Raw genomic sequence first — 20,513 nt, forward strand, 5'->3', positions numbered from 1 at the left:
TGATGGCAGAGGCTGGCAACCTTGTGGGCCAGGGCCTGATGACTCGGGAGTGCAGGGGACATTGATGACCAAGGGATAGGCCAGACGCCTTACCTTCTCTCCATTCTAGGAAAATCCAAGAGGAAGAAGGATCTACGGATATCCTGCATGTCCAAGCCACCCGCACCCAACCCCACGTGAGTCCGCCTCAGTTTCTCCCTGGCTCACCCTGGAGAGGCTTCCCGAACAGGACTCAGTGGAAGGAGTGAGAGGCAGGTGGGGCCAGCCCTGCTTTGCCTGGTCCTGTCCTGGGCAGCCCCTGCTGTACGTACAGCTAGGCAACAGCTGCTGCGGGTTCATGCAGCACCATTTGCTGTGCTCTGCTCGCTTCTCACCCTGTCTTGGAGGCTCGATGAGGCCATGCCCAGCTCAGTGTAGATGCTCAGCAGCCAGTGAGAGGAGGTGGCCCGAGGAGGCACCTCCGGGACAGGAGGCACCTCTGGGGCAGGAGGCACCTCCGGGGCAGGAGGCATCTTGTCCCCACACCAGGCCCCACACTGGCCCATCTACTGCTGCACTTGGGGAAGGGTGTGGTTCTCTCTGCAGCTCACGGAGTCTTCTTTCTCCACAGACCCCCCCGGAACCTGGACTCCCGGACCTTCATCACCATTGGAGACAGAGTAGGTGCCAGCCGCCACCCCTGCAGGGCCTCTCACTTCACCTGACGAGCGGGTAGAGCTGACCCTGCAGGGCCACTCTGGGGGAAGGTGACTGAGGGGTCAGAGAGGGTCAGGCTCTGGAGAAGAGCCTTGTCCTGTGCTGCTGGCTGTGTGGCCCTGGGCCACCCACTCTTTGACCCTCCTGGTGGGAATGAGGACCATCGGCTGCCTGACTGGAGCTTGGCGAGCCCAGAGCTGGTAGGAAGGTTTCTGAGCTGACAGCAAGGCCCTGTACCACATCCTAGCCCTAGGGGATAGTATTGAACATGCAGGCTCCTAGGCTGCCCTGGACCCGCTGGATCATTCCCTCAGGCCAGCACCTGGGAAACCTGCATTTTATGCTTCCAGAAGCCTCGGAAGGGCACCAGCCATTCAGAATCCTGGCTCAGGGACCGTGCTATACCCAGTTCCTCCCAACAGAAACCCTACTTCCAGGCCAGGTGCAGTGGCTCACACCTGTAATCCCAACAGTTTGGGCGGCCGAGGCAGGAGGATCACTTGAGCCTAGGAGCTCGGGACCAGGCCTGGGCAACATGGCGAAACCCTGTCTGTACACAAATACAAAAAATCAGCGTGGTGGTACGTGCCTGTGGTCCCAGCTACTTGAGAGTATGAGGTGGGAGGATTGCTTGGGCCCAGGAGGTGGACGTTGCAGTGAGCCATGATCATGCCACTGCCCTCCAGCCTGGGTGACAGAGTGAGATCCTGTTTTAAAAAAAAAAAAAAAAAAGAGCTGGGCGCGGTGGCTCACGCCTGTAAGCCCAGCACTTTGGGAGGCTGAGGTGGGTAGATCATCTGAGGTCAGGAGTTCAAGACCAGCCTAGCTAATGTGGTGAAACCCTGTCTCTACTAAAATACAAAAATTAGCCTGGTGTGGTGGCAGGCGCCTATAATCCCAGCTATTCAGGAGGCTGATGCAGGAGAATCGCTTGAATCCGGGAGGTGGAGGTTGCAGTGAGCCAAGATTACCCCATTGCATTCCAGCCTGGGTGATGAGAGTACACTCTGTCTAAAAAAAATAAACCCCGTTCCCTAGGCCTGTCCTTGATGACACTCCCTCCAGGCTGTCGCACTCGCTGACACCATCTGCTGTCCTGTTCATCTACTTGCTTATTCCTTTTTGTGTCCCTCCCAAGAGAGGGAAACATCTGTGAAGGCAATACTTTTGTTTTGTTGTTACTGTGTCTCCAGTGCCTAAAACACATTGTGGATGCTTGGTAAACAGTTTCTGAATGAGTGACTCATTCCAGCCAGCTGAGTGGGGTCAGGAAAAGAGGGAGGGGGCACCTCTTTCTCAGAGCTGTGCCTGCTGGCAGGGCATTTCGTCTCAGTCACACTCCACAGCAGCCTTGGGGTGTTGGCACTGTGCCTGTTTTATAGAGGGCAACGTGAGGCTCAGAGAGTTTAAATGACTTGCTGAGGGTCACACAGCAGGGAGCGGTGGATATGAGGTTTGAGCCCAGATCTAATCAGCTGGTCCTCTTCATGCTGCCCAGGTATCTCCACTGGGCGTGGGGTGAGGACTGGCTTCCAGCTTGGTGGCCACTGACTCTCTTTTCCATCCTTCAAGAACTTTGAGGTGGAGGCTGATGACTTGGTGACCATCTCGGAACTGGGCCGCGGAGCCTATGGGGTGGTAGAGAAGGTGCGGCACGCCCAGAGCGGCACCATCATGGCCGTGAAGGTGAGCAGGGCCTGGAGGCAGCTGGGAGGGCTCCCTGGAGGAGGCGGGCTGAGCTCTGCCATGGGGCCCTGCCTATCCCTCTCAGTGATCAGTATCGAGGCTAGGCTTTTTGGGGCACACTGGGCAGTGGCCCCCTGAGTGTGGTCATGAGCGTGGGTGTTGGCCTCTGCCACGGCAACCTCTGAACGGCAGTCCTTCCCTGCAGCGGATCCGGGCCACCGTGAACTCACAGGAGCAGAAGCGGCTGCTCATGGACCTGGACATCAACATGCGCACGGTCGACTGCTTCTACACTGTCACCTTCTACGGGGCACTATTCAGAGAGGTGCGTCCTCGTGTGGTGCAGCTGGGGAGCTCCACCTCCCACCCATCAGTCGCCTGCAACCCACTGTCACTCAGTCCCTCCAGTATGCCAGGTGCTGGGGACACTGGGAGCCACCTGGGGCCAGCACAGCTCCCAGGGGCACCGGCCCTGCCAGACCACCAGGCTCCCCCGCCTCCTGGCTGTTACCGTCCTGCTCAGTGCCTCAGTTTCCTTGTCAGTCAAATGAGGCCGGTGGTTGTGGGTGCCTCCTAAAGTTGACATGGAAGTTAAATGACATGGCCTGGGGCCTGGCATTCGGCTGCACTCAGTTCTGTCTGTGTGACCATTCGCATCCCCATGGCATACAGGGCGTGGGCATGGCATATGGGGCATGGGGTGCCCGAGCAGGCAGCGGCCATGGAGATATGAGATCTGGATTCTGGGTTCTAGGTTTGTGGGCAGGATGGGGTGTGTGCTGAGAGAGTGACTGAGGCTGGAAGGGCGGAGCTGCCTTCCGCCAAGCCGGGTGGGTGTGGGTGAGAAGGGAGGCCGGGAGCCTGGGCGATTCTGGGCTCATACTGGTCACTTGCCCCTCAAGGAGCTGTGGCAAGGTCAGGGCATCTGAGTCCAGCAGTCGGGCAAGGTCAGGGCTGTCTCACCTGTCCTCACTCTTCACTCATGAAGAGCTCAGCATCCTCTGTGCCAGCTCCTAGCCGATGGGGACACTGCAGCCTGCGGGTGCCCCTTGCGCATCTCCTAATCTTGCTGTCAGGAGGGTCCTCAGGAGTTCACTGGGGAAGAGGGAGCAGGTCCTTGCAGGCAGGGAGCCATCTGCCAGGGTCAGCTGGCACGAGGGTGTCTGTCGGTCAGCAGGGCCGGCTGTTGCCATGGAGCTGGTGCAGGTGCATCCTGAAGCTCTGGTGGAGGGACCCGGCGAGTCTGTGTGCTAATCCTCCTCCCTGGACACACCTGGAATTAGGGATCAGATGGAGGAGGCTGGCGCCCGAACCTGGCAGCACCGGCAGAGCTGGAGGGTGGGGGGGAAGCGGGCAAGTCGGGGGGTGGGTGGGAGCCCGGTGAACTGTGGCTGAGTGGGTGGGCACACGTCGAGGAGGGGGCTGGTGCTGGTGCTGGGGCAGGCAGTGCAGGTGGTGCAGACTCGGGCAGCCTGGCAGCCTGGCTGAGCACTGTGTGTCACCCACAGGGAGACGTGTGGATCTGCATGGAGCTCATGGACACATCCCTGGACAAGTTCTACCGGAAAGTGCTGGATAAAAACATGACAATTCCAGAGGACATCCTTGGGGAGATTGCTGTGTCTGTGAGTGGCCTGGGTGGGCTGGGGGTCTCAGGTGCATAGGCAGAGGCACAGCCCTGCCAGCAGGCACAGAGCCTGCCTGATGATGGTGTCTTGGGCAGAGCTGGGCATCAATGTGCCCCCTGAACCTGGGCAGCTGCCCTGCATAGGCCCTTCACCCCAGACCAGAGCCTTTGTGCTTAGGAGACCTCAGCTCCTGGGGCTCCTGGAGCCCCACAGATTTGGCAGATCCAGGTGTCTGAGCCATCGATTCCAACTCTTGAGTTCCAGACCATTTTTCAAAAAAGGAATTTAGTATTTACAACAGCGTCATACTAAAAATGCCCCGGGGCAGCTCACAGAGGTACAAGCTAAGTTGGGGGAAAGGTTAGCATCCAAAATGTGTGCTTTTTGAGTCTAAAAAGTCCTTGAGGGAGGGCAGCAACACTGGGCTTGAGCATCCCAGTAGCCAAAGGAAAAAGGAAAATAGAACCAGTGACACTGGTTCAATCCGCACTGCATCTGGAAACATTTACAATAAACCCCTGCCTCGGGATCCCCACCCAGCCTTCCCAAGGGAAATGGCTCCAAGCTGCTAGAATACTGGCTCTGCCATGGGAGGGGAGATGGGATAGGGAGGCTGCCAAGAGCTGGGTTTTACCCAAGAAGAGCCTGGCAGGCAGTGATGATGGCTCCCTGGGAGGTGAGCCCGAGAGGGTGAGAGGAGGCAGGAGGCCGAGTGTGTCTGCCCCAGGATTGTTAGGATGCTGGGGCAAATGCCAGGACAGGGCAGGAGGCTGGGGTGAGAGGGTGCCTAGCCTATGCAGCGGGAGCGGGAGACAGGTGGACATGGATGGGGTCTTACTGCTCTGTCGTTGTTGACGTGACCGGGGATAACAGAGTCCTGTCTCTTCCCTCCTCCCCACCCCACCGCCAGATCGTGCGGGCCCTGGAGCATCTGCACAGCAAGCTCTCGGTGATCCACAGAGGTCAGTGCCTGGCAGCCACCCAGGCATGGTGTGGCCAGTGGGAGGGATCCCAGGCCAAGACGGGTGGACGTCCCCCTATGAGCAACTGAGGCTCCGAGAGGTGATAGGTTGTGATGTGCCCGATGGGGTCCCAGCCACTTTCCACCTGCAGCCCTGCAGCTGCCTCCCCTCAGGTTTGCTGGTGCTTGAAGCAAGGACTGGCTTGACCTCTGTCCTGAGAAAGGTGGACTGGGTTCTGTTCTGATGTATAGTTTACAAATCGTGAAACTCCAGCATAGAGTGCGTGTAATCACGTTCACACCCATGCAACCACCTCCCTCCAAGATGCGGGACGATTCTCTCACCCCCGCCCAGAATATTCTCTTGGGCTCCTTCCCTGCCATCCCCCATGTGCCTAAGGCACCCACAAGTCTGGTTTCCCCACGGTGGGTTGGTCTCGCCCTTTCTGGAACATCAGCCTCGCTTGATGTTTCTGGACCCACCTGGGTCTGGTGTGGTCTCGGTTTGCTCCTTTTTGCTGCTAAGCACAAGTCTATTTTTCCAGATTTACTGCTTTTCAAAAAATGAATTAGGCTTAGTTCCCATTGACCATTGGGTGCCCATCCCAGCCCCCGCCCCCAGGTCACTGTGGTTGGTGGTTGGCACGGAACCTTCTGGTCCTTTTTATGTGCATTTCCGTCTTTACACACATCCCCATGGAGGGCAGGGGGATGCGAGTGTCCTGTGCGCATTTGCGTGGAGAATCCCTGCTGGGCTGGTCTCCCGTGCTGGTCTGTGGGGACTCCATGTCCAAACACGCAGATCCTGCCTCCCAGGCTTTAATTGATCCTGCTGCCCTCTGGGAGCACCCACACAAGCCAGGCTCTCACTGGACCTCATGTCTGGAGGGCAGATGCAGGCGTGGCACCCCCAGCAAAGCACCTAGAGTCCTGCCTTCCTTGCAGTGGCCAGGCCAGGCTGGGCACGTCCTGGCTGTTCCCTGAGGACCAAGTATGACTCTCAGCTGGCCCGGAACCTCTTGTAGCCTCAGTTCCCTGGTCCGACCCTTGGGACCCTGGTGGAACCTGCCCACTGGGGCATGGTAGGGGGCACAGGAGGGGTCTTGGGTGAGGGAGGGGGGCACAGCCATGCAGAGCATGGCACCTGCCTCCAGTCATGCTCCACAGATGTGGCTGAGGCATGTCCCTCTCTGGCAGATGTGAAGCCCTCCAATGTCCTTATCAACAAGGAGGGCCATGTGAAGATGTGTGACTTTGGCATCAGTGGCTACTTGGTGGACTCTGTGGCCAAGACGATGGATGCCGGCTGCAAGCCCTACATGGCCGTGAGTGGTCCCCAAGCCCCCCAGGCTCAGGAGAGGATGGGGCGGGGAGAGATCTGCCCAGGCTGGCCACCCCGGCCATGCCCTCTGTCCGTAGGGGCAGAGCCTCCCCACACTGCATTTCCTACCATAGTGGGGCCACCTGTGTCTTGCTGCCCAGGGGCAGCCCTTCTGTACCCCGTAGTTAACTGACCCCCACAGCACCCCAGTTGGGTGGTAAGCTCATGGACAACCTCCGCGGGGGACACCGCTGGGCTGTGCAGGTCGCGCCCCACCCTCATTGTCAGGAGGGCCTTAGGGGCCTGCTCCCAGGTAGGGTCAGCCCGAGGCAAGGGTTGGGCCTTCTAAGCATGACCCAGGCCCTCCTAGCCCCAGTTTCCTCCCCCGTCACAGGGGCAGGTGGGCTAAGCTGAGCACTCAGTTTGGGGATTGGGAGGCAAGGCCTAGCCATGGGAGCTTACCTGGGGCGGGTGTTGACGCCTCACTGTTCCCTCCTGCAGCCTGAGAGGATCAACCCGGAGCTGAACCAGAAGGGCTACAATGTCAAGTCTGACGTCTGGAGCCTGGGCATCACCATGGTACTGTGTGGGGCCAGGGCCTGCCCCTGGTGGTCAGGTGGGGTGGGTAGAGCCATGCCTGGGGCCTTGAGCTTTTGGGGGACTCATCAAATGGTTTTGGTTCTGGAAAGAAGTATTGGCTTCAAAATCTGAGAAGAAAATGTGCCATCAGAAATTACCATCTATTTAAGGGAACATCCTAGGGTCAGGGTCACTGATCGTGAAGTCCTGGGTGCTTTGTGATATGGTGGCCACAGGGCTTTCTCTGGAGTTCTTGGTGCTTGTTGAGAAATCACAGCCAATCCCAAATTACGTGAGTTCCTGGTATGTAAATCATGCAAAAGCAAGATGGTAAAGATCTTTTCAAAAATATTTCATAGCAGAAGGTTTGTTGCCAGTGGCGTCCTGGTACATTGCTATGGGGTGGTAGGAGGGATGGGTGGGCTCTCAATCTTGGGCCTGCGGAGGCCAAAGGCATCCCTGGCTTGGGTAGGGTGAGGGCAGATGTGGCAGCAGTCCAGGTGTAGGGATGGGCCCGGAGCAGTTGCTTCTGGAGTTGCCTGGCAGAACCCCATGCCTTCCGTGTTGGCGCTCAGGTCAAGGTGTGGGTGAGCCTGCTCTGGCTCCCCTGTGGACAGTGGATTGGAGGGATGGGAAGACCACCAGGATGTGTCCCCCAGCCAGGGCTAGGAAGCTGTGCAGGAGACATGTGGAAGGACAATGCCATCAGCGTTGGGTAGGGTTCAGGCTGGTGGCCTTGGCCAGCTGAGTGGCTTGGGACCAATGGAGTGTCCTGGGTGTCAGCTCCTTCCCTGCCCAGAGAAGCCTGGCCCAGGACATTCCTGCTTGTCCCTAGTCCCTTTGACTGTTTGGTGTTGGGGATGAGGCCATCAGATGAAATCAGTAAGATATGGTGAGAAGCGTTGGCGGGGTGTTTTCCAACACCACAACCCATTCTCGGATTCTCCAGACACCCACCCAGTGCCCTGCAGTTCTGTTTGGTTCTGATGCTACCTGGAGTTCGCACAGACCCCACAGGTTAAGGGCTCTGTCCCACCAGACTGCCCCCAACGTCACACACCAGTTGGAAGTAGCAGGTCTCCCATACTACTGGACTGACCAGCTACAAATTGGGGGTCCCCACGACCCTCTGCTAAAGTTTGATAATTTCCTAGAATGGCTCACAAAACTCAGGACAACACTTTATTTGTGTTTACTGGTTTATCAGAAAGGATATAACTCAGGACCAGCCAGATGTCACGGGGGGAGGGGTGTGAGTGTGGGGTGCAGAGCTGCCGTGCCCTCTCGGGGCCTGGTGCCCTCCTGGTACCTCCCTGTGCTTGCCAATCTACAGGCTTCTCAAGCTCATGGAATTTTGTTGTTTTTGACGCAGAGTCTCACTCTGTCGCCCAGGCTGGAGTGCAGTAGCATAATCTCAGCTCACCGTAACCTCTGCCTCCTGGGTTCAAGCGATTCTTGTGCCTTAGCCTCCCGAGTAGCTGGGATTACAGGCACCACCATGCCCAGCTGATTTTTGTATTTTTAGTGGAGATGGGGTTTTGCCATGTTGGTCAGGCTGGTCTTGAACTCCTGACCTCAAGTGATCTGCCTGCCTCAGCCTCCCAAAGTGCTGGGATTACAGGCATGAGCCACCACACCCAGCCTCACATGGAGAGGTTTTCTGTGAGAGAGGGTCTCACTCTGTTGCTCAGGCTGGAGTGCAGTGGTATGATCGCAGCTCACTGCAGCCTTGAACTCCCAGGCTCAAGCCATCCCCCCACCTCAGTCTCCTGAGTAGCTGGAACTACAGGTGTGTGCCCCCACGCCCAGCTACTTTTTTAATGTTTTGTAGAGAAAGGGTCTCACTATGTTACCCAGGCTGGTCTTGAAATCCTGGGCTCAAGCAATCTGCCTACCTTGGCCTCCCAAAGTGCTGGGATTATAGGCACAAGCTACCGCACCCACTGAAAGTTTTTATAGAGCACAGTCTCCAGGCCCCCCTCCTCTCAGCATCAGTTGGCGGGTGATGCTGAGTTCCCACCCTCTATAATCAGCTGGGTTTTCTGGGGAGCAGCCCCATCCTGAGGCTGTCTAGGGGCCTTACCCTGAGTCACCTCATTAGCATAAACTCAGGCTCCTTGTGGATAACAAAGCCACTCCTGTCACTCAGGAAATTCCAAGGGTTTTAGGAGCTCCATGCCAGGAACAAAGACCAAATAAATTTCTTTTTATGCCACAGGGATGGAGAAGAGTGGAGCAGGTGGGGGTGGCTCTGGGGACAGGTGGAAGGCCACTGTTGCAGATGTGGAGGCCTCTGCAAGGAGGGCACCCTGCTGACCTGAGGGCAGGGTAGACCAGGGGGTGCAAGTACAAAGGCCCTGAGGTGGGAATGTGCCTGCTGTGTGCCTGGGTGGCCGGGTCAGAGGAGAGGGAGGGAGGGTTGGGAGCAAGGGAAGAGAAGTGTCTGGTGGGTAGAGAGTTGACGCGGGTGTTGTGGGTTTTACTGGTGTTGCTGCTACCGTTGTTATCATCATCAGTGTGGTTGTAACTTTATTTTTAATTTTTATTTTTTTGAGATGGAGTCTCACTCTGTCGCCCAAGCTGGAGTGCAGTGGGACGATCTCGGCTCACTGCAACCTCTGCCTCCTAGGTTCAAGTGATTCTCCAGTCTCAGCCTCCTGAGTAACTGAGATTACAGGCTCATGCCACCATGCCTGGCTATCTTTTTTTTTTTTTTTTTTGAGACAGAGTTGCACTCTGTCGCCCAAGCTGAAGTGCAATGGCACAATCTCAGCTCACTGCAACCTCTGCCTCTCACGTTCAGGCAATTCTGCCTCAGCCTCCCCAGTAGCTAGGATTATAGGCGTGAGCCACCACACCTGGCAAATTTTTATATTTTTAGAAGAGATGGGGTTTCACCATGTTGGCCAGGCTGGTCTCAAATTCCTGACCTCAGGTGATCTGCCTGCCTCTGCCTCCCAAAGTGCTAGGATTACAGGCATGAGCCACCGTGCCTGGCCTTTTTTTTTTTTTTTTTTTTTTTTTGAGGGAGTCTCACTCTGTTGACCAGGCTAGAGTGCAATGGCACAATCTCAGCTCACTGCAACCTCCGCCTCCCAGGTTCAAGCAATTCTCTTGCCTCAGCCTCTCGAGTAGCTGGGATTACAGGCATCTGCCACCACGCCTAGCTAATTTTTGTATTTTTAGTAGAGACAGCGTTTTGCCATGTTGGCCAGGCTGGTCTCGAACTCCTGACCTCAGGTGAGCCACCACGCCCAGCCTTGAGCCACTGTGCCTGGCTTGTGGCTGTAACTTTATAAACAGTGTATCTGTAGACTGGGAAAGACTCAAAGTCGAAATAATTTTGTCAGAGAGGTGGGACTGGGCCATACCTTCAGTTTTCTTTAATTGGTGACATGTAATTTTTCAATTAAACTTTTTTTTTTTTTTGAGGTGGAGAGGAATATTCAGCCTGAAGGCAGATGCTGTATCTGCAATAACAGTTTTCCAAGTCCTAAGTTTGATGCAAAGGACAAGTTCTTGCTATATTTAGACTGCACAGAACTGGTTGGATATTAGAGACCCCGCTCGTGACTACCTCACACATACACACACCCTTATGTCCCTTCCCCACCTCCCTGTCTCCCTTCTATCTGTCCATCCATCATCATTGTTGGGCCCACCATGGCTAGTGGCCTTCTGATGTGGCTGGTGGAACTTGGACAAGTGTGTGCTAAGTGCATATTTCAGTTATCAAATATTGCATAGCAAACCACCCGAGAACCTAGTGACCCAAACCAACAGCAGTTTCTTATTTCTCATGTTTCCACCATTGTGGCTGGGCTCAGCTGGATGGCTCTTCTGCTGTACCTGGGACTGGCTGGGGTCATGGCTGGGCTGGGCTGGTCTGGAAGGCCCAAGACAGCCTCACAAACATGGGCCTCCTCTGCCTGGCCTCTCCATGTGACTTACTCACATTGGCCTGCTCTCTGGGCTTTAGAGCATGGCAGTGTCAGCAGAGTTGGAGTTCTTTCATGATGGCTGGCATCTAAAAGGAAGTTCTCTGAAGTGCTAGGCCTGGAACTGGCACAGCATCATTTCTGCCTCATTGTGTTGGTCGGCGAGTCACAGGCCAGCCCAGGTTCAAGGGCAGGGAATGCTCCCAGCTTGATGGAGGATTGGCAGGTGCACACAGTGGGAGGTGGAGGTGGCCACTTTAGGCACAGGTTAGGTTTTTCTCTCACAAGTTACAAAAGTAGTGGAAACCTAACATAAAAATACAGAGGCAAAGTAAGGAGAAAATGACTGTAGTTATTCTACCTAGAGACACCTCTTGCCCCGTTTCAGTGCCAACATGTGCATTATATTATATATATAATATTTTTATTATATATAATAAATACATTTTATTATAATTTAGAGAAATATGAACAATATGTAATGCTTCTCTTTTTTGTTGTTGAAACAGATACTCGCTCTGTCACCCAGGCTGGAGTGCAGTGGTGCGATCTCAGCTTACTGCAACCTCTGCCTCCCAGATTCAAGTGATTCTCCTGCCTCAGGCTCCCGAGTAGCTGGGACTACAGGCGTGCACCACCATGCCCGGCTAATTTTTGTATTTTTTGTAGAGATGGGGTTTCACCATGTTGGCCAGGCAGGTCTCAAACTTGTGATCCACCCACCTTGGCCTTCCAAAGTGCTGGGATTACAGGTGTGAGCCACTGCGCCTGGCCTTGTAATGCTTCTTTTTAAAAAACTTTTAAAAAATTTCGTAGCATTACACATTGTTCATATTTTTTTCTCTCTCTCTCTCTCTCTTTTTTTTTATTTTTTATTTTTTTTTAGACGTAGTTTTGCTCTTGTTGCCCAGGCTGGAGTGCAGTGGTGCAATCTCGGCTCACCACAACCTCTGCCTCCCAGGTTCAAGTGATTCTCCTGCCTCACTCAGCCTCCCAAGTAGCTGGGATTACAGGTGTGCACCACCACATCCAGCTAATTTTGTATTTTTAGTAGAGATGGGGTTTTTCCATTTTGGTCAGGCTGGTCTCGAACCCCCGACCTCAAGTGATCTGCCCGCCTTGGCCTCCCAAAGTGCTTGGATTATAGGTGTGAGCTACCGCACCTGGCCAATTTCTCTAAATTATAATAGACTCCTGTATGTATCCCTTCCAAAGACTCCATAACCATCTGCCACCATTCACTCACCCTGTCCTCTGGTGTGGGATGTTTCCCTTGTTCCTGATGTTTTCCTTCCATTTCAAATTCTCGGCCATCCTGGGGGAGTGACTGGTGAAACAGAGTCGGGAGAGTCCCCCTGGGTGGGGCTCTGGTCTCGGCCTCCCCCCATTCCTGCAAGGGCCCCAGAGCTCTCTTGGCGTTGGCTTTTTCCCACTCACTGCACAAGCCTCAGGGTGCCAGTGGGAATCACCCAGAACAGACAGGGGTCATGCCGGGGATGGCCCTTGGCCAGGAGCGAGTACTGACTGGGTGCTGGCCCGTTAGTGTTGTTGCTGGGGAGTCACAGGGGTTCGACTACGGTCCTGGCTGGGTCTCCGCCCCCGTGGTGGGGCCGGCCCCTGGCGCTGGACATTCAGGCTTCTTCACATTTCCTGGCAGATAACACCATATGGCACATCTTTGTGCCGGAGGCTATTTTTGTTGTTTTTCATTTTTTGAGCTCTTTAGAAAAAATAAAGGAGTACGAGGTTGAAGGTTTGTACACTTCTGCTTTTCTAATTATAACTCTCATGGCCGCTGGTCCTTCTCCTGTAGCTCATATGGGGTACTTGCTCTACATATTGCAGTCAGTGAAAATTCTAAGAGAAAAGCCCCCCAAATTGGTACGGTTTTGTCCTGTGAACACGCGTGCACACATGCACACGCACGCAGTGGGCCCTGCCTCTGTGGGTGTGTTTGTCTGAGCTGGAAAGGGCCTCTAGACTGATGGGAGGCACATTCTCAGCACACTCCTTAGGGTCTTGTCCGGGCTCCAGTTGCCAGTGCCAGGTGTTTGTGCTGAGGTCTCTTCCGTTCATCATGGTGATGACGGCTGGCAGCGAGGGCCCTTGTGCTGGAGCCTCAGAATTCTCTGTTCTTCCAGGCTGGGGCCAGGGCTGTCATGACTTGTTTTTCCCATCCAGTCATCATGATTGGGGCCCAGAGTTGGTTGTAAGCTAGCTAGTCCGTCCCTTCCATGATGACTTCCTCCCAACCACAGGGCTGGGAGCTTGGAGCGAGGACAGAGACCCACCAGCCTGATGTCACCCACAGGAAATCTGGATCCAGCAGGGCACATGTGGCCACACAGGCCACCTGTCTAGGAGGGAAACTGCTGGGGCCCTGCAGAAGATGAGGCTGCAGGCTCACGGGTGCAGAGGCGAAGCAGCCTCATGGTCTCACACTCTGTCCACGGCCTTGGAGACAGCTGTGTGTGTGTGTATGTGTGTGTGTGTGTGTGTGTGTGTGTGTGTGTGTGTAGCATTTCCCATGTGCCTCCTCTGTGAAAACAGCAGCCCAAATAAATGACAGCAGATGCTGAAGTCTGAGATGGTCAGATATTGGGAAGGGGATTGGCTGTGACCACCTGGGACTTGCCCACCTGGCTCATGAGGCTGCAGCCCAAGGTTGCCAGCTCCTCAGATTTTTCCAGAGCAGCTGGAACCTGCATTGTTTTGTAAAATCTTCAGAATTCAGGTTTTCTGAAAACCCAGTGATGGCCCCACCAGTCCTGGCGTGGGCTGTATCTGCTTCCTGAGCTGGGTCCTGCTGGCTGTGTCGGAGGAGCTAAGAGCTGGCATCCCCGGCTTTCTCGCCTTTGTTCTGCTGGGATGTGGTAGGGAGATCAGCTGTGCAGCTTTGAGGCCTGGCTCTGGTACCAGGATGGGTGGGAGCCCCCAACCCTCGCTCCTGGGTGCAGACTGTGGGTGTATCTGGGGCCAGGGCCTCTGACCCCCCTGTCCCCGCTGCAGATTGAGATGGCCATCCTGCGGTTCCCTTACGAGTCCTGGGGGACCCCATTCCAGCAGCTGAAGCAGGTGGTGGAGGAGCCGTCCCCCCAGCTCCCAGCCGACCGTTTCTCCCCCGAGTTTGTGGACTTCACTGCTCAGTGGTGAGTCTTGGGTGCTGCTGAGCGCCTGCCACTGCCCCTCCGTGGCCAGATCCCTGCACCTTCCTGGGCCCTGTTCCTTTATTCCTTTAGCAAATAAACCCCCAGATGACTTGGCATCCAAATATGTAAGGGAGAAACAGCTGGAGCATGAGGAGCATTTGACAAAACGATGGTCTTGGTGGGAGATTTTAATACAGTTCTTCCAGAAGTGGACAAATCAGATAGACTGAAAAAGAGAACAAAGTATATGGAAAATTTGAACACAAAAAACAAGTTTGCTTTTATTGATATCTAGAACTTTGTACCAAATTAAAGAATGCCCCATAGGAGCCTTATAAAAAGCATGTTTGAGAGGCCAGGCATGGTGGCTCACGCCTGTAATCCCAGCACTTTGGGAGACCGAGGCAGGCGGATCCCAAGGTCAGGAGTTCGAGACCAGCCTGACCAACATGGTGAAACCCTGACTCTACTAAAAATAGGAAAATTAGCCGGGCGTGGTGGCGCATGCCTGTAATCCCAGCTACTCAGGAGGCTGAAGCAGGAGAGTTGCTTGAACCTGGGAGCCGGAGGTTGCAGTGAGCCTGCGCCGAGATCATGCCACTGCACTCCAGCATGGGCGACAGAGCAAGACTGTCTCAAAAAAAAAAAAAAAAAAAAATCATGTTTAAGGTTACAGAAGGGATAAGGAAGAGGGCAACTTCTCTGACCATAATTAAATAGAGCAAGAACTGGGTAAGGAAGAAGCGGTCGGGTGCGGTGGCTCACACCCATGGTCCCAACACTTTTATTGTTGACCATAATCAGCAACAGAGGAGTCCAGCAGAGTCCCTGGGCAGTCTGACCCCTTTAATTGTGGACTAACATCTCCCAGAACCCATGATAAGGAGTTTTCTCTCCTGATTAAGGATACCAAGTGTGTGATTGTTAGGCAGAGCATTGCAGTCCCATTTTGGTATTGATATGGAAATTCTTAGGTCACTATGGAGACAAGAAAACCAGGATCCCAAGAGCCAGAGAAACTTGCTGCAAGTCTCTAGTTTGCTCCTATGAATGCCCCTCCACCCTGGAAGAAGCCCTGGACAGTCCTGTCACTTCTTCCCTGGGTGCATGTGTCCCCTGCTGCCAGGCCTGGGGCAATCCTGGGGTGTCTTGGCTGGCCCTTGGGGGCCGGGCTTCCTTCCTCCCTGCCAGCCTGGCCACAGCTGCACTATTCTCTCCTAGCCTGAGGAAGAACCCTGCAGAGCGTATGAGCTACCTGGAGCTGATGGTGAGTATGGGCGGGAGGTGCCTGCCCTGCTCTTCAGGGCTGGCTGGGGCTGGGTGTGGCTCTGGGGAGAGGGCTGCATCCTGCACGCAGATGGGTGGCTCCTCTGGCTGGCCCCGCGTTCTCTCCTTTAGGTGCTTGGTCATTTGTTTGCTCCTGCATACCTGGCTCCCTCCTCCCTCCTTCCTGCATGCCAGGCCCTGGGAAGGGTACACAGGCGGTGTGTGACAGAATGGGGCAGAGGGGCCAAGGGTGGCATCAGGGAAGCCTTCATGGAGGAGGTACCATTTGAACTGAGCCTGGAAGGATGAATAAGGGTTATCTCCTGAGGGAGAGGCTGTCCCAAGAAGAAGGTGCAGCATGGGCAGAGGCCTGACGTATGGGGGGAAAGGGAGGTTAGTGTGGCTGAAGAGTGACCACAAGAGAGCTGAGGAGGAGCCACAGATGCCATCTGTGACAGTCATGGAGGGCCTCCTGGGGGTGGAGGTCCTAGAAGGATGAGTAGGATTTTGCCAGTCAGGAGAACACTTGGGCTGGAGCTGGTTGGGGAGGAGTGGCCACCTCCCCCTCCCGCTACCCCTCCATGGTGACTGTGCCTTCTGTCACCCCCAGGAGCACCCCTTCTTCACCTTGCACAAAACCAAGAAGACGGACATTGCTGCCTTCGTGAAGGAGATCCTGGGAGAAGACTCATAGGGGCTGAGCCTCGGACCCCACTCCGGCCCTCCAGAGCCCCACAGCCCCATCTGCGGGGGCAGTGCTCACCCACATCATAAGCTACTGCCATCCTGGCCCAGGGCATCTGGGAGGAACTGAGGGCGCTGCTCCCACCTGGCTCTGTGGCGAGCCATTTGTCCCAAGTGCCAAAGAAGCAGACCGTCGGGGCTCCCAGCCAGGCCCTTGTCGGCCCCACCAGTGCCTCTCCCTGCTGCTCCAAGGACCCGTCTCCAGCTGCTGAGATCCTGGACTGAGGGGCCTGGACGCCCCCTGTGGATGCTGCTGCCCCTGCACAGCAGGGCCACTGGTGCCTGGGTGGATGGGCCACTGCTTTGCCCAGCCTGGATGCCATCCAAGTTGTATATTTTTTTAATCTCTCGACTGAATGGACTTTGCACACTTTGGCCCAGGGTGGCCACACCTCTATCCTGGCTTTGGTGCGGGGTACACAAGAGGGGATGAGTTGTGTGAATACCCCAAGACTCCCATGAGGGAGATGCCATGAGCCGCCCAAGGCCTTCCCCTGGCACTGGCAAACAGGGCCTCTGCGGGGCACACTGGGTCACCCAGTCTTGCCCGCCACCGTTATCGGTGTCATTCACCTTTTCTGTTTTTTTTTTAATTTATCCTCTGTTGATTTTTTTCTTTTGCTTTATGGGTTTGGCTTATTTTTCTTGCATGGTTTGGAGCTGATCGCTTCTCCCCCACCCCCTAGGGTACCAGCAGGCAGAGCCTTGCCCTCTGCTCAGGCTGGGGTCCAGTGGGAGGGGCCCAAGGTCTCTGCTCAGAGAAGTGCAGGGGGAGCCTTCCAGCTCACTGTCCCTGAGGACTGGCTTGACAGGGGCTATGGGTTTGCTTTGGTGTTGTTTTTTAAAAAAGAAAATATATTTTTTTGAAAAAATGACTGCCCATCCCGGGTCCTTTCCCTGATGGGTTGGGGCAGTTACCTGGTTGCTGTTTTAATTAAAAAAAAAAAAAAAAAAAAAAAAGGACTAAAGGTTGTGTGAGATTGTGTATGACACCTGTGAGCCCCCCTCTTACTTGGGGAAGGTTGTGGCCCCTCGAGGGACCCTTGTCTCTGGGCCAGGGGCAGGGTGTCGTGCTCAGGGGAGGGAGGACTGCTGACCCACCAGGCCCTTCTACATCTGAGGACACAGAGGCCCCCAGAGGGCTGTGACGAGGTAACATCCTGTGATCATTCAGGCACCAGGCCCTGTACTGACGCTGTACAGAGCAGCGAACACACAGGTCCAGTCTGCTGGTGGTGGCCACCCATCCCACTGTCCTGGAGTAGTGATGACAGCCAGGTGCACAGAGCAGCGAGCACCCCACACACTGTGCCTAGGCTGGACACGGTGACCTCATGGAGGTTACGTGACCTCCAGTTTACAGATGGGAAAACAGACCCAGAGAGCTGACATCACTTGCCCAAAGCCACACAGCTTATAAGACAGAAAAACAGACTTGGGGACAGGTGGTGGGCTCCGGAGAAGGCTCCGAGGGGAGTGGGGGCAGCCTGATGAAGGCGCCCTTGCAGTCTGGCCCTGTGACGCTGGCAGCATGGCTGGGGCAGCAGGGAATTTGCTCACGTAAGCCGGGTGTGCTCAGCTTCAGGTGCCGTTGGGTTCGAAGTTCAACTGATGGCCTGAAGGACTTGCGTCCACCTTGGCTGTTCATCGGTCTCAGGTTCACCCCCTCATGGGGACCAGTCAGGACCCAGGGACTCCAAGAGCTCGGCACACCGTGCCCAGGGTACTCCTGAAGTCCCAGGACTGGCTCTTACCAGCTGGGAAGGAGTCGAATTCATCCCCAGGCCAGGAGGGTGGGTGTGACAGCTCAGGTCAGGTCAGGCATGAGAGGACTCAGCCCACTACAGCTCAAGGTCTGAGAGCGGGGTCTCTGTGGTCCTCTGAGGAAGCTTAGGGTGTGTCCCCAGGAGAAGGGTCCCCATGGGGTCTGTCTGTCTCTGCACTCCTCCTGTCCTCCAGCCCCAGTCTGGGACAGGTCTCTGCCCACTAACCCTTCCCTGGCACAGGGGCTAACAGTTCCTGGGAGCTGTTGTCTCCCTCCCTCCATCCTTCAATCATGAAGACTTGTTTTCACCCCAGGGCCTTTGCACTGGCTGTCCCCTCTGCATAGAACACCCCCTCCCCCGTCTTCCTGTGGCTGGCTCCCCTCAACCCCATCCCGGTCTCCCATGTCACCTCCTCAGCGAGGTCTTCCAGGATCACTCTGGCTCAAATAGCCTCCGCCCACTAGGCTTAGACAATCTAGTTTATTATCCTGGGTTATCCAGGCCGAGACCTGACTTGTCACTGTTGTGTCGTCAGCGCTGAGAATGCTGCCGACACCGAGGGAGCGCTCGGCTTATGCTGAATGAACACATGAAAGAATGAATGAGCAGGAGGGAGGGAAGGGGGGAGGAAGGGAATGAATCCCTTGCCGGGGCGCGGCTCCAGGCTCCGTCTCCTGTAGCCGCCAGGGGGCGGTAGAGCTCGGCTTCAACCGCTTGCCCTGGAGCCCCGCCCGGCCCCGAGCGCCCGTCCGCGTCCTCGTGAGTCCTCGGCGCAGCTGGAGGCCGCGGGCTTGCCACGCGTCAGCCCAGTTCTCGGTCTCCGCGGCTGTCCTGCCCGTGTGCACCCCCCGGCCCGGCCCTCGGGGCTTCCGGGGACTCTGCAGCCTGCAGACAGCAGCAGACCCAACGCCTAGCGACTTACCATGCGCGCCCGTGAGGTTACCCAGAGCCCCGCAGCTCACCACGCCCCTCGCGGCTCGAAGGCCTGGCTGGACGCTGCAGGCCTGGCTGAATGCCTCAGCCCTTCACAGAGAGCAGGCTCCTCCGCCACGGCTGCAGCCCCAGTCGTTTGCAGTTCCCTTGCCATTTATAGGACCCTTTGGCTTTTACAGAGCGTGTCCAGCCATCAGAGTGGGGAAGCCAGTGTACAGATCACTAACATTTACAAAGCCCAGGCCCTTGACAGTTTATACTACCCGTGACCTCCGTGGAGGTCTCAAGCGGCAGGGCGCCTCTCCCCTGTTCCCTGTCCGTGAGGTGGGGGAATGGGGATGGGGAGCGGCCGGGCACCCCCTCCCCCGAGGCCGGACGCCCGCATTTCCTGTCAGGCAGCAGGGTTCAGGCAGGCGCCTCTTCCAGGCCCGGGATTAATGAGTCTCTGAACTGGGAGATGGCAGAGGCATGTGGACTTTGTTCAATTACAGCCGTGAGAGCCTCCTCATCAGGCAGCACTAAAAATGCAGCAGACAGGCCGGGCGTGTTGGCTCACGCCTGTGATCCCAGCACTTTGGGAGGCCGAGGTAGGTGGATCACCTGAGGTCGGGAGTTCGAGACCAGGCTGGCCAAGATGGTGAAACTGCGTCTCTACTTAAAAAAAAATACAAAAATTAGACGGGTGTGGTGGCGCACGTCTGTAATCCAAGCTATTTGGGAGGCTGAGGCAAGAGAATCGCTTGAACCTGGGAGGCGGAGGTTGCAGTGAGCTGAAATCAAGCTGCTACACTCCAGCCTGGGTGGCAGAGTGACACTCCGTCTCAGAAAAAAAAAAAAGAAAAAGAAAAATGCAGCAGACAGGCCTGCTCAGGAGCAGGGAGGCTGCGGAGGGAGGATTTGGCGAATTCCCTTCTAGAAGCCAGGGCTGGAAGCCTCTCCTCCAGATCCCTGCTGCAGCTCCCGTCTTCGGTGGGGGACTTCTCATGGTCCACAGTGCCTCACCCCAGGCGCCCGCCCCTGCCTCCCCTGTACCCTGCGCCTGGCTCCCTGCGCTTCACCCCGAGCCTGTCGGCTCAGGGCCTCTGCACGAGCTGTCTTGTTCTCCGCCCGGAACGCTCTTCCCCAGGTGTGCTCCCGCTCAGGAGTCTGCTCAGATGCCTCCCTGACCACCCTTGTCCTGCAGCACTTTCTTCACATTTATTTATTTTCATTCTTGCCCACTGGCCACCTCCCCCGCAAGACCAGGAGGAGCCGGCCTTGCTCACAGGAGACAGGGCAGGTGCAGGAAGGCTGCCGCAAGGCCCAGCGCAGGCAGCAGGCAGCAGGCAGCAGGCAGCAGGGCTGTGCGGGAGGTGGTCTGGGGACGGTGCTGCCATTCTGTTTATTCCGGGGGTCTGCCCTGGGAAGGCTCTCCAGGAGCGAGCCGATACTGAGCCGATACGCGCGTTGTGCTGGCTGAGGACTCTGCACCTCGAGAAGGGAAGCCAAGAGCTCCAAGTCAAACAGCAGGCAGCACCCATGCCGGGGGTTAGCGTCCCGGCTGCGCTCCCGCTCCCATGCCCTCCCTCGGGGCCGAGCTCTGCTTCTGAGGGCAGAGCCCAAGGAGGCCCGTGCTGCCCACCTGGCTGCTCAGGCTCCAGCAGCCCCGAAACTGTGGTCAAGTCCCTCTTCCCCCAGGGAATGGGCAGGGGCCAGAAGGATTGAATGTGTCCCCCAAGCTGCTGTGTTTGGAGGTGGGGCCTCGCAGCAGGATTAGGTCCTGGGGGCCCGCCCTCCTGAATGGATGAATGCTGCCAGCCATCTCCCAGTGGGTCAGTTACTAAGGGGGTTGGTTGTAATAAAACGG

At 56.1% G+C, this 20,513-nt stretch overlaps 1 protein-coding gene across 6 annotated transcripts in view; it reads left to right on the top strand.

The window, feature by feature from the left end:
* Window positions 1-16,928, top strand: part of MAP2K3 (mitogen-activated protein kinase kinase 3) — a 39,061-nt gene extending 22,133 nt beyond the window's left edge. For all 6 annotated transcript variants that reach the window (XM_030827295.1, XM_030827296.1, XM_030827293.1 and 3 more), the window contains 11 exons: window positions 110-176; window positions 611-659; window positions 2,269-2,382; window positions 2,588-2,707; window positions 3,891-4,007; window positions 4,921-4,972; window positions 6,169-6,296; window positions 6,794-6,871; window positions 13,819-13,958; window positions 15,180-15,225; window positions 15,835-16,928. In XM_030827295.1, coding sequence (XP_030683155.1) covers window positions 148-176; window positions 611-659; window positions 2,269-2,382; window positions 2,588-2,707; window positions 3,891-4,007; window positions 4,921-4,972; window positions 6,169-6,296; window positions 6,794-6,871; window positions 13,819-13,958; window positions 15,180-15,225; window positions 15,835-15,918 — 957 coding nt within the window. In that variant the 5' untranslated portion in view covers window positions 110-147 and the 3' untranslated portion in view covers window positions 15,919-16,928. The remainder of the gene's footprint in view (window positions 1-109; window positions 177-610; window positions 660-2,268; window positions 2,383-2,587; window positions 2,708-3,890; window positions 4,008-4,920; window positions 4,973-6,168; window positions 6,297-6,793; window positions 6,872-13,818; window positions 13,959-15,179; window positions 15,226-15,834) is intronic.
* The last annotated feature ends 3,585 nt before the right edge of the window (window positions 16,929-20,513 follow it).

This window comes from Nomascus leucogenys, chromosome 14 (assembly GCF_006542625.1).
Source record: "Nomascus leucogenys isolate Asia chromosome 14, Asia_NLE_v1, whole genome shotgun sequence".
In the NCBI taxonomy this organism is placed as follows: Eukaryota; Metazoa; Chordata; class Mammalia; order Primates; family Hylobatidae; genus Nomascus; species Nomascus leucogenys.